The sequence below is a fragment of the Zea mays genome, chromosome 8 (genome assembly GCF_902167145.1).
Source record: "Zea mays cultivar B73 chromosome 8, Zm-B73-REFERENCE-NAM-5.0, whole genome shotgun sequence".
Taxonomy (NCBI): Eukaryota; Viridiplantae; Streptophyta; class Magnoliopsida; order Poales; family Poaceae; genus Zea; species Zea mays.
The window spans coordinates 66,365,417-66,381,988 of NC_050103.1; the positions used below are offsets into that span (position 1 = coordinate 66,365,417).

At 46.8% G+C, this 16,572-nt stretch overlaps 1 protein-coding gene across 2 annotated transcripts; it reads right to left on the reverse strand.

Annotated features, from left to right (window-relative positions):
- Positions 1-50: 50 nt before the first annotated feature.
- On the reverse strand, positions 51-4,120 carry LOC103635295 (uncharacterized). Of its 2 annotated transcripts, none has more exons than XM_008657787.4 (5): positions 3,357-4,120; positions 3,164-3,228; positions 1,179-2,924; positions 981-1,098; positions 51-850 (listed from the first exon to the last, which is right to left on the reverse strand). In XM_008657787.4, exons 1-5 carry the CDS (start codon positions 3,517-3,519, stop codon positions 204-206), a joined length of 2,739 nt encoding a protein of 912 aa, XP_008656009.1. In that variant the 5' UTR covers positions 3,520-4,120; the 3' UTR covers positions 51-203. The 2 variants fall into 2 exon arrangements, with proteins under 2 accessions (XP_008656009.1, XP_008656008.1); XM_008657786.4 differs by having other exon boundaries at positions 51-853.
- Positions 4,121-16,572: the final 12,452 nt, after the last annotated feature.

Below are 16,572 nucleotides of genomic sequence, written 5' to 3' on the forward strand. Positions count from 1 at the left end.
TTTTCTCACCAAGGAAATGGTCACAGATAACTGAGAGATAACAGAGATGGTAAACAGCTATGAAGTGCTATCTTTTAATGGTATATTTCAATACATCAATCTTTTGATGGTACATAGCTATAGATGGGATCTTTTAATGGTATGGATCCAATTTTACCAGATTTATATGTCTTCATGTTACACTGTTACAGAAATATATTTAGTCACCAACGCCTGAACACATCTGCTCCAATTTCATCTATTAGGTCCTGGACCAGATCCTGCTCAATCTGGGCCCCGATCTGAACCGCTTCGAGCATGGAAGAACCCATGCCGGCCTCCACGGCGCGCTCCACCTCGCCCACGGCCAGCTCGTCTAAGCCCTTCCCAGCCGCGCCACAGCACCTCGCGACCTCCTTCCCGACCCTGTCCGCAAGCCTCTTCTCGGTGCAGACCAGAGCGAGCAGCTCCGAGAACGACCTGTAGCCGGAGTCGCAGAGCCGAGAGCACGTCGAGTCCAGGCAGTCCCAGACGCAGTCGAGCGCGAGGTTCCTCAGCGGGCTCGCTCCCTTGCCCTCGATGGCGGTGCTGCCGAAGCCCTGCTTGGAGCCGGCCGTCAAGGCGGCGAGAGCGCGCTCGGTCGTCCGGAGAAGGAACGCCTTGGGTGATTCCTCTGGTTTACGTGGAGTAGTGGACGCGCGGACGTTTGCTAGCAGCAGTTCGACAGATGTTGTGATCGTAGCCTCCCCAGCGTGGGGTTCAGATGTCTGAAATTGGACGCCATGTTGGCCAGAGTTGTTAGGATCGCCGCCTCTGGGGTTTCTCTCGGCAGCTGTATCTTGCCATGGATGGCTGGTGGTGGAGGTAGCTTCTGCTGGGAAGAGTTGACGACAAGAAACTATCAGAGCACAACTCAAATAGTCATAGCAACATAGCTAGATTATTGTCAGCACACATACACAGGGAAAAAAAAAGAAGCTTCCTGTTTCTTTAGACTTTACCTGCAGTACGGCGTGGAATACCAGGAACGCAGGCATCACCAGCATGTCCAGAGTGAGGAGTAGATGTAGGACTGGATATACATGGAGATGGAGATGGCTTGCTACCTTTTGCACCAGCCTGCAGATGGTAGCGAGCAAGGAAATTTTCTGTCAGACAATAGGTTGTGGTTTTCATCAGAATCACACAAGAGTACTGACCGCATGTTTCTTCTTACGAGTTCCACGCAAGCTAGCCACTTCATAAGGGTCTTTGTTGTCGTAAACCGCACAGTCCAGCGAGTTGCGCTGCCTGAGCAGTCCCTCACTTAAGGATTCCTCTGTAACTTGGCCACCACTCTTCTTCCCAGACAAAGAAGAGGCTGCTGTACCACCAAGAATCACTCTATTCTTCACTTCATCTTGGCTGGAGAACCCGGGTTCAGTGTGCGACGGATTTGATGTGCGCTTCAAATCTTCCCAGAAAACTATCTCTCCTTGAGGACACGTCTTCTGACAGTCTCTACGAGAGCGTCTCTCAGGGCAACTATCAACTTGAACAGCGGTACCAGCTCCAGTTCCACTAGCACTGTCACCACGCGCAGCTTTCACCGGTGAACCGGAAGTGAGAGAGATGGTGCCTGGTTCTTTGTTAGCCCTTGAAACGTTGTGTGGCACTGTCTGTCTCTGTAAACCACTTCTTGCACGGTTTGGACTGGCAGGCTTCGGCTTCTCGCTGATTAACCCTGCTCCTTTTGCAGTTACCATAGCTTTTGGTGTTCCAGTCCTCAGCTCCAGCTTGTTAGAGGTTCCACCATGAAGGCTGCTGGCTCGGCAACCTTTCGTGCTCATCATGTTCCTGTCCTCTGCACTACAACGTGGCTCGCCGAATCTATCAAGCGCCTTTCTTTTCGACCTCAAAGACGCACTGCCATCCATCCTTTTGTTCAGAGAAACGAAGTCCTGGGTTCTGTTTCTCACGTTTCGCTCCCCGCTTCCATGCTTCTTGCTTTGTATCACACACCCTGGATCTGCCGCGGGCAGTGCATTCTGCTTCAGGTTGTTTTGCTTGAGAGGGCCACGAGGAGCACTGTCCCGGGATATGTTGCTCTTCAGCTGTTCTCTCGGTGCGTCTTGGTTTGTATCAGCGAATCCAGCGGCCTTCTCAGTTGAGCCGATGAGCAAGTACTCAGGTTGCAACTGACATGATGTGCTCTGGTCTGACCTCCTACTCGGTGGAATGCTCTTCTTACAAGTATCTTCTTCAGTCCTCCGATTAGAAATAGAGTTGTGCAGAGAGGCAGCTCCTAGATTGTGAGCACCTGATGCCGGTATGTCAGCATCACAAATATTTCTCAAGAACTGATCGGAGACATTATGTCGGACAGCAGCAGCAGCAGCAGAACTGGGCGCACCATCACCGTTGCTGCATGGGTATTCCAGATACGCATGCCTCTTAGAGAGACGGCGGTTCCTGGACTGCAAACCAGGCTCCAGAACCCTGACCGCTGCTTCGATCAGCCGAGCCCTGTTCCTGCTTGACAATGACCTTGGGCTCTTGACAGGCGAGGCTGCTCTGTGTGCATGCCTTCGTGGCCACAATGGCCGTGTATCTGGAGCACTGAACTGACCTGCATTGCCATGGTGCCGATCGTCTACGGGCTGCTGCCTTGTCTTCTGCTGCTGCTGCTGCTGAGGTGATGTGTATATGCCACGAGACGAACCAGACCGATCTTGACGGCCTGAATTCCAGTGGTCACCGGGTTCAGGGGAGTTTGTGGTGGCTCTGGTCTGCCGTTGATGGCTCGCAGCAGCCGGCATCGAGCTCAGACCCATCAGCCGGGCAACCACCCCGGGAGCACGCATTCCATTCTCGCTGCAGTTTCTGTCTTGGCCAGGTTGTGGCTGTGGGTAGTGACTGGTGCCGTTGCATTCAGTTCTGCTTCTTGAGTAATCTGCAGAATCAATCTGAAGGGGAAAAAACATGAAAGAGTTTAGAGCTATTGGGGAACAAAACGAACGGTAAAATGTCTCGGGGGGCAGGAGAATTTGGCACTTCAGCCATAGATTGTTGCAGAAACCAGAGGTCCCAAGATATCATGGCGAGTTCATCACAAATTCAAAAACAGAAATTCGAAGGAAGAGTGCCGTTTCACCACCAAAACATCTAAGACGAAGAAAAATAAAACGGGGTGAGTGTGCCGTACCAGAAGGGGCCTCGTCTTGTCGCCGCCGGCCAGCGGTCTCCCAGGAGAGAACTTGTGCGCGCGCACTGAAACACCGGAGACGAAAGCTTACGAAAAGCGGCGGATTCGCATAGTTGCACGAACCACGAAGGGGGGGAAGGGGATTGTTTGCGCGGAGAAAGGACAACGCAGTACCGTCGCGATCTCAACTCACCTGGGGGCAGCAGCTTGCTCTTCTTGGAGGACGAGGAGAAGAGCTTCCTCTTGGCGAACATCTGGAACAGCGCCGCCACGCGCGACGGCGCCGGCTTCTGCCGCTCGGTGATCGCCAGGCCGCCGCCGCCGCCGCTGGGCGCGGAGGCGGTGCCGCTCTTCATGTCCCCGCGCCACGACCAAAAAGAGAAACTAAAAACTCAATTCTCCCCAAGCCTTGTGCTGCAATGCGTCTCCTCTAGAACCTCGGATGTCTCACTCCCTTACAGACGTCGAAATAATAAATGCAAACAAGCAAAAAAAGATGCTGAACAGACGCTGCAGGTTTCTCTCTCCTCTTGACTTGTTGAGGCATTTATCGCCACCTCCAGTTCTCGACTTGCTGCATGCATCTTGAGAATGAGGGGATCAGTAAATGCCCAAAAGTCCATGCCAGCACCTCCCCACCCCCCATGAACAATCATGGACAGATGCTAGAGAACAAAAGAGAAGCAAAGCCGCTGCTGTGACTCTTGTTCAAGATATGACTACTGGACTGTAACTCCTCTTGAACTCGTCTTATAAACTAAAACTGGGAGGGACTACCAGCAAAAGCAAACGCTCTTTGCAGAGTTGGAGTGATCGAGAGCAAGATAGCAGATTATTTATTTATTCAACTGCTGGAGCCTGGTGAGTGGTGAGTGGAGAACGGAGAGGAGAGGAGGGGGTTGCGAGAAAAGGAAGGGACGACTTGAGGGGGGTCCCGGTGTCTGTTGCAGATATGAAGCGACGTCTCTAAAGGCTATCTCTACTCCCTATAGCAGTAGCAGCTCGACACAGCCAAGACTGTTCTTGTCTGTTTCTTCTCTGCGTGTCACGCGTAGGCTTTACTACCTGAATAGCTCTGTCAGCGGCGACCTTTCTGTGCTGCCGTCTCTCGTTTTCTGCTCCTTTTGCCTGGGCCCCTGGTCTGAACTGTAATACTGATCGAAACATTGTCATATGTAATTCAGATTCAGAGTTTTTTTTTTAAAAAAAGGCAGAGCTTCGCTTAGGTTGAAGTTGAAGCTGAGCGAAAAGTTACACCATCTTTTACCGAAACTTGAGTAGAATCTAAGGGAGAAAGACAAGTAGCTCCGTTCTGCTACCATATATAGTAGTAGTAAACCATACTAGGTGCTCAAGGCACATACGGCGATGGCGCATCTACCTACCTGTGGTTGTTGTTGGATGTCTAGGTAACCGAAGAGTGAGGTCAAAGCAAAGCGAAGGCGGCTGGTTGGTGCTGACGCATACGGAGTGCTATGTTCTTCAGACGGCTACTAGTTTCTTGCGGCGGCAAATTGAAATGGAGTGTACGTCCTTGTTGAGACGGCTAGCCTTGAGTGCTGAACCCACGAAATGGAGTAAGCACGTTCTTGCAGGCGTCCAGACATATATGTTACAGGTCTCCCGGTCAAATGAGGCCTCGTATTATCAGCTTGTTCGCTGCGGCTTGCTGCGGCTGCAATCCGGCTGCGGCTGCGGCTTCTACAGTATTTTTCTCTCTATGGATTGCAGCTGCAGCAATCCAAACAGCTGCAACAGTGTCGGCTTGTAGCCAGCCGAACACGCCCTATATATACAATGTTTGTTTCGTCGGACATTCTTGGACGCAGCGTTGACTAGCAGAAATTTAGAGGCACGGCAACAAGGATTAGCGTTATTGTATATACAAACTGCCGCGCTGTCTCTGTCTGGCACGGCAGCTGCTTTGGGGTGCGTTGATATCATCTTTCAGTCAAGTTCTCAGGACATCTACGCCAGAGGATCGTCTGCAAGAGTCTCGAGTTTAACGTACAAATACAACACCCCCTCCCCCCACCCACCTCCAAAAAACCAGACCGTACAGTCTTGTATTTGTTCAAGGTCAATTATAAGGCCAATTATAAATACTACTTTCTCTATCAAAAAAGACATATTTTTTCGGAAGAGTATTTAAAGTGAAACTTTGACCATTAGTTTTTTTTAAAAATATGATATCAACGAATGCAAATTAAACATCATACTAAAGTATTTTTAAATATAAATTTAAATATATAACATGCCTACTCTAAAAACATATATTTTTTTTTTTGCTAAATTGTTGATCAAAGTTTTAAAACGTTGACTTTTTCTAAAAATATGTGCATCTTATTTTCTAAGATAGAGGGAGTATTATGTTGCATAACTGATCGAACTTAAATATGATCCACATCGACAAGGCAAGTACCAAGAAACAACTAACCGTTCCTTCTTGAACATGACCACTCTCGCGTCTAAAGCCTATCAATCAAGATTATCAAGAGGAATTGAACTGTCAACACAGACTGCAGGGTAACAAGCACAAGCAAATTCCTAAAAACATGCCACCGAGGACGAAATGATTCAGAACCAAGCACAACTAAATCGGTAGGTCCGTTTAGTTCGGCTTTTTTCTGACTATTTTTTTCTGATAATTTTGTTGTGAGAAGAATCTAGCTATGGAGAAAATATAAGTATCGTTGAGATTACATACGGTGGAAGATTAAGGTATCTATAGGGTTCAAGATCTATAAAGTGACAGATTTTTATTGTTACAACGACTAGACTGATTATGTGTTTATGTTAATTTTGGATGGTTTACCAAATCGATTTTTATAAAAAAACATGCTGAAAAATTAGATGTTTGTCGGTCCGCGGTAGTTTTTAGTGGTTAGATACTGAAAAAAACTGAAACAAACAATGCATGTTTCTTGGCATTCGAACTAACTCACATAGGGTCAACCATGGCTAGGTCATAATCATCCAATCCATCTATACAAGAACTGAATTCTACACACACTCACAGCAGAGCTCTGCGGTCAGTAGGCAGTAGCTCTTCAGCAGGGCGTAGGATTTTGTGCGTTTCAGCCGTTTTCTAGGATCCTAATGGTGCAAGTAGCGCTAGGTAGCAGTAGTCCAGTACTGCGTACCACTAGAGATGATAATAGGGACTTGATCCTCGATTCTCCGCGGAGAATTCTCCTAGGGACGAGTATGAGACTTATTTAGTCCCCACGGGGATCTAAATGGAAAAAATTTAATCTCCGTTGGGTTCGCAGGGACGGGAATGGGGAAGCATTCTCGTCCCTGTTCCTCGTGTACCCGCCCTATGAAACTTTTTTTATCCAAGTTAGTCTATTTACTTGTTAAAATTATAGTAAACTCAGTGCATGACATGTTATAAAATAACAAACTAAACTCTAAAGTATATGTCACTTGTAATTTCCAATTTTGTTTGTTAAATTTGTATTAATATGATACAATCAATTTAAATTTATCTTTAAATGTCGATACTTCTAGCGGGGCAAATTTCGTATGGGGATAAATTTCTCGATAGGGGTCGGGATGGGAGAAAAAACTCACCCATAAGCATTCGCAGGGACGGTGAATTTTTCTCTTCACGAGGACGAAGATGAGGAGCCATTCTCCGACGGAGAAATTCTGGTTGTCATCTCTACCTACGACCACTGCGCGCACAGTCAGGGGTGAACAGCCTCTCGCTCATGCTCAGCACAAGTACGGTACCATCAACCTAGCTATAGGTGTACATTTGGGCCGGGCCTGGTGGACCGGCCCGAAGCACGGAAAAAAGCACGGCCCAGGCACGGCACGGCACGGCACGGCCCGAAATAATTTAGTGCCGGGCCGGCACGGCCCGTTATATCGGGCCGGGTTTGGGCCGAGGTCACGGCCCATGGGCGGGCACGAGCACGGCTCGTTTAAGGCAGGCACGAAATGGCCCATATAGAGGCACGAAAAGGCCCATATATTTATTAAAACCACACTTCATTCCACACTTTCATATACTTGATAAATAACACAAAGCTAGAGATAATGCTAGTTAGATGTTTTTTGTAGCTTTGACTTAGAGTGTGTGATGTAATTTTGCTTTTGTTATGAACATTAGACAATAAATTGAACTTACGAACTTTGTATAGAGCTGATTATACTCTTTTTCCTTCTAACAAAATGATTTATAAATGAGGTAGTCATTGCATAGCTGTGGTAACTTTAATACAAATACTAAGCTTGATTTTGTTCAAATTTATTTGTCTTATCTTTTATTTGTTTTATTATTTTTTTGAATTTAGGGCTCTAATGTGAATTTTGGGCCAAAAACTGAATTTCGGGCCTAAAATTGAATTTCGGGCCGTAATGTGAATTTCGGGTTTTTATAATTTCGGGCCGTCCGAAATAAGGCCGGCACGTTTAAGCAATTACGGGCCGGGCCGTGGGCCGAGGGCTAGGCCCATGGGCCGGCCCGAAATTCAAACGGGCCGGCCCGACCCGAAATTCAAACATTACGGACCTTTTTGGGCTTGGGCCGGACCGGGCCGGGCCGGGCGGCCCGAATGTACATCTATAAACCTAGCCTTGGGACATTTGTCCGTTGTGCCTGCATGGTCCAGCCAAGAAAGCCATTGTCAACGAGCATCTGACTGCCCAATGCCCACCTACAGAGTGAACTGTTGTACACTCATGCGCCCCTCAAGAACTATGGATAGCCAAACATACGAGTATACGACAGTGACAGGTACTAACACGAGAAAGGACAAGACTGCAGCATGCGTCCACCAAAAAAACTTTGGTGCAGACCAAGCTTTTTAGACCCAAAAAAAATATGGTATAGATGAAACCATAGTTTAAAATACACAATTTTTAGATATGTTTGTAAACACTTTCTAACTAAAATGCCATGCTATACTCAAATACTACAATATTGTCTTGGATCTAGGAAAATACTCTATTCCCTAAAATACGCTTAGTTTTTGTTTTGAGTTTAGGTGACTACATGGTGTTTGGTTTCTAAGGACTAATTTTTAGTCCTCCTATTATATTCTATTTTAGTCTATAAATTACTAAATATGGAAACTAAAAATCTTTTATAGTTTCCGTATTTTACAATTTATAGACTAAATGGAACAAAATGTAGGGACTAAAAATTAGTCCCTACAAACTAAACATTTCATAGTAATGACATACGCATTTATGTTATCCGTTGTTTTGACGATTAATAGTAACATAAGTATTAAATTTGTGTCAGCACTGTTTATCAAACACGGTTCATCGTTTTGTCTTCATCTAGGAAAGCAAAAGTCTTATTCTAGATAGATATAATATCGGTTTGATTCGTAATTGGGATGATGCCATATAACAAAATAAGCACAATTAAACCACATATATAGAGAGATAAATAAAATCGCACTTATTAAGTTGTATGCACCAACCAATTCAACCTAAAAGCTTAAGCTGATAGGAACATGTGTAATTCACTTATATTATTGTCGGCGTTTCGTGACCGGGGGAGTCCCTGGATCGACGAGTGAAATGTCGCCGCGTGCCCCAGTCTAGATGGGTCGGCGCGAGACGGAGCGCGAAGGTGGGAAAAGGCAGCCGGAGAGAGAGGGAGGTGGAAATCCCGCGGCCTTCGTGTTTGTCCCGCGCCCAGGTCGGGTGCGCTTGCAGTAGGGGGTTACAAGCGTCCACGCGGGAGGGAAGCGAGCGGCCTCACGCGAGCGCCTGTCCCGTCCTCTTCCCCGCGCGGCCAACCCTCTATAAGAGGGCCCTGGTCCTTCCTTTTATAGGCGTAAGGAGAGGATCCAGGTGTACAATAGGGGGTGTAGCAGAGTGCTAACGTGTCTAGCGGAGGAGAGCTAGCGCCCTAAGTACATGCCATCGTGGCAGCCGGAGAGGTTTTGGCACCCGGTTCGTGTGGTGTCGTGGCCGTCGGAGGAGCGCTGGAGCCTGGCGGAAGGACAGCTGTCGGGGCTGTCGAGTCCTTGCTGACGTCCTCTTGCTTCCGTAAGGGGGCTGGGAGCCGCCGTCGTCATAGAGCGTGCGGGGCGCCATCATTACTTGTCTGGCGGAGCGAGCCAGATGGGACGCCGGTCTTGTTCCCCGTAGCCTGAGTCAGCTTGGGGTAGGGTAATGATGGCGCCTCCTGTTGACGTGGTCGGTCTGTGCCCTAGGTTGGGCGATGTGGAGGCTCCTCCGAGGTCGAGTCTGTCTTCCGAGACCGAGGTCGAGTCCGAGCCCCTGGGTCGGGCGACGCGGAGACCGTCGGCGGATGCCAGGGCTGAGTCCGAGCCCTGGGGTCGGGCGAAGCAGAGTTCGTCGTCTTCCGGGGCTGAGCCTGAGTCCGAGCCCTGGGTCGGGCGGAGCGGAGTTTGCCGTCTTCCGGGCCTGATGAGAGCACCTAGGGGGGCTGAATAGGTGATCCTGTAAAACTTGAAAACTTAAGCCACAAAAACTTGGTTAAGCGTTAGCACAGTAAATACCAAGTGCCTAGAGAGGAGTCTCAACAAAACACAATAACCACAAGAAATCAATCACAGAGATGGCACGGTGGTTATCCGGTGGTTCGGCCAAGACCAACTCTTGCCTACTCCACGTTGTGGCGTCCCAACGGACGAGGGTTGCAATCAACCCCTCACAAGTGGTCCAAAGACCCACTTGAATACCACGGTGTTTTGCTTGCTTTTCTCAATCCCGTTTGCGAGGAATCTCCACAACTTGGAGCCTCTCGCCCTTACACTTGAAGTTCACAAAGAAGCACAGAGCAAGGGAGGATTAGCAACGCACACAAGACACAAGAATCAGAGTGTCAACACGCACACAAGTCGCAACAAGAGCTCACAACACAACTCAATGAGTTCACAACTCCACTAGAGCTCTATATGCTATCACAATTAAACAAATGCGCGGAATCGAGGTCTTTATGCTTAGGAATGTTGTAGGAATGCTTGGTGTTCTCCTCCATGCGCCTAGGGGTCCCTTTTATAGCCCCAAGGCAGCTAGGAGCCGTTAAGAGCAATCTAGGAAGGCTGATCTTGCCTTCTGTCGACTGGCGCACCGGACAGTCCGGTGCCCGATTTCCTTCCAAAAATGGCACAGTCGACCGTTGGCAGCCTGAGAGCCGTTGGTGCACCGGACATGTCCGGTGCACACCGGACAGTCCGGTGCCCCCTTCTAGCCGTTGGCTCGGCCACGTGTCTCGCGCAGATTGCGCGGCCGACCGTTGGTCCGGCCGACCGTTGGCTCACCGGACAGTCCGGTGAATTATAGCCGTACGTCGCCGGTGAATTCCCGACAGCGGCCACTTCGCTCGAGCCAGCCTGGCGCACCGGACACTGTCCGGTGCACCACCGGACAGTCCGGTGCTCCCAGACTCAGCAGAGTCTTGGCTGCTCGAGCCAAGACATTTTCAATTGGATTTTTCCTGTTTCCAGCACTTAGACACAATACATTAGTCCATAAAACAATGTACTAAGTTTGAGAAACATACCTTTATCCTTGATTTGTACTTTGTCCGCCATTTTACACTTAGGCACTTGTGTTGGGCACTAAATCACCAAAATACTTAGAAATGGCCCAAGGGCACATTTCCCTTTCAATCTCCCCCTTTTTGGTGATTTATGCCAACACAACATAAAGCAAGTAGAACAAGTACAAAATCAATTCAAATAAGAACCCAAAATTGTTTTGATTCAATTTTGACATATATGGATCATACTTTGCCACCACTTGATTTGTTTTTGCAAATCAAACTCAAATTCCTATCTCTAAGTCAAATCCACTTGTAGAGACATAAAGAGAGGTTTTCCAAAGAAATTTTATCAAGGATTTCAAAAACTCCCCCTTTTTCCCATAATCAACACTTCTCCCCACAAGATATCAAGGATTTCAAAAACTCCCCCTTTTTCCCATAATCAACACTTCTCCCCACAAGAGGCCAACTTTTGACATAAGAGACAATAAAAGAGTTTTGACTAACCAAAAGCTCTAATCTACTATTTTCAAAATTTCTCAAGTGGTAGCTGATCCATTTATTGCTTTGGCCTTTATTTTCTCCCCCTTTGGCATCAAGCACCAAAACGGGATCAATCTTGGCCCTTTAACCCCAATTGCCTCACCAAAATCGTCAACTAAGAGCAAATAGGCAATGAGAGGATAAAGATGAACTTGGAAAAGTTACTCTTTTCATCGGAGTGCAGTGGAAGTCTTTCATGGTCCAAGTCCACCTTTCCCTTTCAAACCTCTTTTGAGACTAAATCAAGCAAACTCAAGCAAACGGTTAGTCTCAAAGGGTCAAGTTGTAGCACAGCTCCCCCTAAATATGTGCATTACTTGCAAAAAGAACTTGTGAGGTCCAGGGAGTGTTTGTACAACTTGAGCACCAGTAAGCAACAAAATGCATAAGGAACATGATCAAAGGCATAAACACATGTATGCTATAAATCAATCCAAGTTCCGCGAATCTAGGACATTTAGCTCACTACGCAGCCTGCAAAAGGTCTTTTCATCTAAAGGCTTAGTGAAGATATCGGCTAGCTGGTTCTCGGTGCTAACATGAAACACTTCGATATCTCCCTTTTGCTGGTGGTCTTTCAAAAAGTGATGCCGGATGTCAATGTGCTTTGTGCGGCTGTGCTCAACAGGATTTTCCGCTATTCGGATAGCACTCTCATTATCACATAGGAGTGGGACTTTGCTCAGATTGTAGCCAAAGTCCCTAAGGGTTTGCCTCATCCAAAGTAGTTGTGCACAACACTGTCCTGCGGCAACGTACTCGGCCTCAGCGGTGGATAGGGCAACAGAAGTTTGTTTCTTAGAGTTCCACGACACCAGGGACCTTCCTAAGAATTGGCACGTCCCTGATGTACTCTTCCTATCGACCTTACATCCAGCATAGTCGGAATCTGAGTACCCAATCAAGTCAAAGTTAGACCCCTTTGGATACCAGATCCCGAAGCAAGGCGTAGCGACTAAATATCGAAGAATCCGCTTCACAGCCACTAAGTGACACTCCTTAGGATCGGATTGAAATCTAGCGCACATGCATACGCTAAGCATAATATCCGGTCTACTAGCACACAAATAAAGTAAAGACCCTATCATAGACCGGTATGCTTTTTGATCAACGGACTTACCTCCTTTGTTGAGGTCGGTGTGCCCGTCAGTTCCCATTGGCGTCTTTGCGGGCTTGGCGTCCTTCATCCCAAACCGCTTTAGCAAGTCTTGCGCGTACTTTGTTTGGGAGATGAAAGTGTCGTCCTTGAGTTGCTTCACTTGGAACCCAAGGAAATAGTTCAACTCGCCCATCATCGACATCTCGAATTTCTGCGTCATCACCCTGCTAAACTCTTCACAAGACTTTTGATTAGTAGAACCAAATATTATGTCATCGACATAAATTTGGCACACAAAAAGATCACCATCGCAAGTCTTAGTAAAAAGAGTTGGATCGGCTTTCCCGACCTTGAAAGCATTAGCAATTAAAAAGTCTCTAAGGCATTCATACCATGCTCTTGGGGCTTGCTTAAGTCCATAGAGCGCCTTAGAGAGCTTACACACGTCCTTGAAGCCAGGGGGTTGCTCCACGTACACCTCCTCCTTGATCGGCCCGTTGAGGAAAGCGCTCTTCACATCCATTTGGTACAACCTGAAAGAATGGTGAGCGGCATATGCTAGCAAAATACGAATTGATTCTAGCCTAGCCACAGGAGCAAAAGTCTCCTCAAAGTCCAAACCTGCGACTTGGGCATAACCTTTTGCCACAAGTCGAGCCTTGTTCCTCGTCACCACCCCGTGCTCGTCCTGTTTGTTGCGGAACACCCACTTGGTTCCCACAACATTTTGCTTGGGACGAGGCACCAGTGTCCAAACTTCATTGCGCTTGAAGTTGTTGAGTTCCTCCTGCATGGCCAACACCCAGTCCGGATCTAGCAAGGCTTCTTCTACCCTGAAAGGCTCAATAGAAGAGACAAAAGAGTAATGCTCACAAAAATTAACTAATCTTGAACGAGTAGTTACTCCCTTGCTAATATCACCCAATATTTGGTCGACGGGATGATCCCTTTGGATCGTCGCTCGAACTTGGGTTGGAGGTGCCTGAGGTGCTTCTTCCTCTTCAACTTGATCATCCTGTGCTCCCCCTTGATCATGCGCCTCCACTTGAGGTACCTGTTTGTCATCTTGGGTTGGGGGATGCACCATAGTTGAGGAAGACGGTTGATCGTGCTCCAATTGTTCCTGAGGCCGCACATCTCCAATCGCCATGGTGCGTATCGCGGCCGTTGGAACATCTTCTTCATCTACATCATCAAGATCAACAACTTGCTCTCTTGGAGAGCCATTAGTCTCATCAAATACAACGTCGCTAGAGACTTCAACCAAACCCGATGATTTGTTGAAGACCCTATACGCCTTTGTATTTGAATCATAACCTAATAAAAATCCTTCTACAGCTTTGGGAGCAAATTTAGAGGTTCTACCTTTCTTCACAAGAATATAACACTTGCTCCCAAATACACGAAAATAAGATACATTGGGTTTGTTACCAGTCAGCAACTCATATGAAGTCTTCTTGAGGAGGCGGTGAAGGTAGACCCTGTTGATGGCGTGGCAAGCTGTGTTCACAGCTTCTGACCAAAAGCGCTCGGGGGTCTTGAACTCTCCAAGCATAGTCCTCGCCATATCTATGAGCATCCTGTTCTTCCTCTCTACCACACCATTTTGCTGAGGTGTGTAGGGAGCGGAGAACTTGTGCTTGATCCCCTCCTCCTCAAGGAACTCCTCCACTTGAAGATTCTTGAATTCGGACCCGTTGTCGCTTCTTATCTTCTTCACCTTGAGCCCAAACTCATTTTGAGCTCTCCTTAGAAAGCGCTTGAGGGTCCCTTCGGTTTCAGACTTATCCTGCAAAAAGAACACCCAAGTGAAGCGGGAAAAGTCATCAACAATAACTAGACCATACTTACTTCCTCCTATGCTCAGATAGGCGACAGGTCCGAAGAGGTCCATATGCATCAGCTCCAGAGGTCTTGAAGTGGTCATCACATTCTTGCTGTGATGTGCTCCTCCCACTTGCTTACCTGCTTGACAAGTTGCACAAGGTCTATCTTTTTTGAATTGCACGTTAGTCAAACCTATCACGTGTTCTCCCTTTAGAAGCTTGTGAAGGTTCTTCATCCCCACATGTGCTAAGCGGCGATGCCACAGCCAGCCCATGCTAGTCTTAGCAATTAAGCATGCATCTAGACCGGCCTCCTCTTTTGCAAAATCAACTAAATAAAGTTTGCCGTCTAGTACACCCTTAAAAGCTAGTGAACCATCACATCTTCTAAAGACAGACACATCTACAATTGTAAATAGACAATTATATCCCATATTACATAATTGACTGACAGATAGTAAATTATATCCAAGAGACTAAACTAAAAACACATTAGAGATAGAGTGCTCATTTGATATTGCAATCTTGCCTAAACCTTTCACCTTGCCTTGGTTCCCATCACCGAATATGATTGAATCTTGGGAATCCTTATTCTTGACGTAGGAGGTGAACATCTTCTTCTCCCCCGTCATATGGTTTGTGCATCCGCTGTCGATAATCCAGCTTGAACCCCCGGATGCATAAACCTGCAAGGCAAATTTAGGCTTGGGTCTTTGGTACCCAACTCTTGTTGGGTCCTACAAGGTTAGCCACAATTGTCTTAGGGACCCAAATGCAAGTTTTATCACCCTTGCATTTTGCCCCTAATTTCCTAGCAACTATCTTTCTATCCTTTCTACAAATAGCAAAGGAAGCATTTAAAGCATGATAAATTGTAGAGGGTCCATTCATAACTTTCCTAGGAACATGAACAATATTCTTTCTAGGCACATGATGAATATTTTTCCTAGGCATATCTCTATCATGCATATAGGAAGAACTGGGAGCAAACATAGCATAAGAGTCATAGGCATGTGAATCAAAAGCATTGCAACTCCTATGAGACTGTCTTCTATCATTGTACATAAAAGCATGGTTCTTTTTAGTACTACTTGTCATAGGGGCCTTCCCTTTCTCCTTGGCGGAGATGGGAGCCTTATGGCTTGTTAAGTTCTTGGTTTCCCTCTTGAAGCCAAGCCCATCCTTAATTGAGGGGTGTCTACCAATCGTGTAGGCATCCCTAGCAAATTTTAGTTTATCAAAATCACTTTTGCTAGCCTTAAGTTGGGCATTAAGACTAGCCATTTCATCATTTAACTTGGCAATAGAAGCTATGTGTTCACTACAAGCATCAATATCAAAATCTTTACATCTATTGCAAATAACAACATTTTCTACACAAGTTGTTGATTTACTAGCTATTTCTAACTTAGCATTCAAATCATCATTAATGCTCCTTAAGCTAGAAATCGTCTCATAGCAAGAAGATAATTCACAAGAAAGCATTTCATTTCTCTTAACTTCTAAGGCATGAGATTTTTGTGCTTCTACAAATTTGTCATGTTCTTCATACAACAAGTCCTCTTGTTTTTCTAAAAGCTTATTCTTATCATTCAAGGCATCAATCAATTCATTAATTTTATCTACCTTGGTTCTATCTAGGCCCTTAAATAAACATGAATAATCTATTTCATCCTCATCACTAGATTCGTCCTCACTTGAAGAAGCATAAGTAGAGTTTCGAGTACATACCTTCTTCTCCCTTGCCATAAGGCATGTGTGGCGCTCGTTGGGGAAGAGGGATGACTTGTCGAAGGCGGTGGCGGCGAGTCCTTCATTGTCGGAGTCGGACGAGGAGCAATCCGAATCCCACTCCTTGCCAAGATGTGCCTCGCCCTTTGCCTTCTTATAGTTCTTCTTCTTCTCCCTCTTGTTCCCTTGATCCTGATCACTATCATTGTCGGGACAGTTAGTAATAAAATGACCAAGCTTACCACATTTGAAGCATGAGCGCTTCCCCTTTGTCTTGGTCTTGCTTGGCTGCCCCTTGCGACCCTTTAGCGCCGTCTTGAATCTCTAGATGATGAGGGCCATCTCTTCATCATTAAGTCCGGCCGCCTCTATTTGTGCCACCTTGCTAGGTAGCGCCTCCTTGCTTCTTGTTGCCTTGAGAGCAAGGGGTTGATGCTCGTTGATTGGACCATTCAATGCGCCGTCCACGTATCTCGCCTCCTTGATCATCATTCGCCCGCTTACGAATTTTCCAAGGACTTCTTCGGGCGACATTTTGGTGTACCTGGGATTCTCACGAATATTATTCACCAAATGAGGATCAAGAACTGTAAAGGACCTTAGCATCAGTCGGACGACGTCGTGGTCCGTCCATCATGTGCTTCCATAGCTCCTTATTTTGTTGATAAGGGTCTTGAGCCGGTTGTATGTTTGGGTTGGCTCCTCGCCCCTTATCATAGTGAATCGTCCA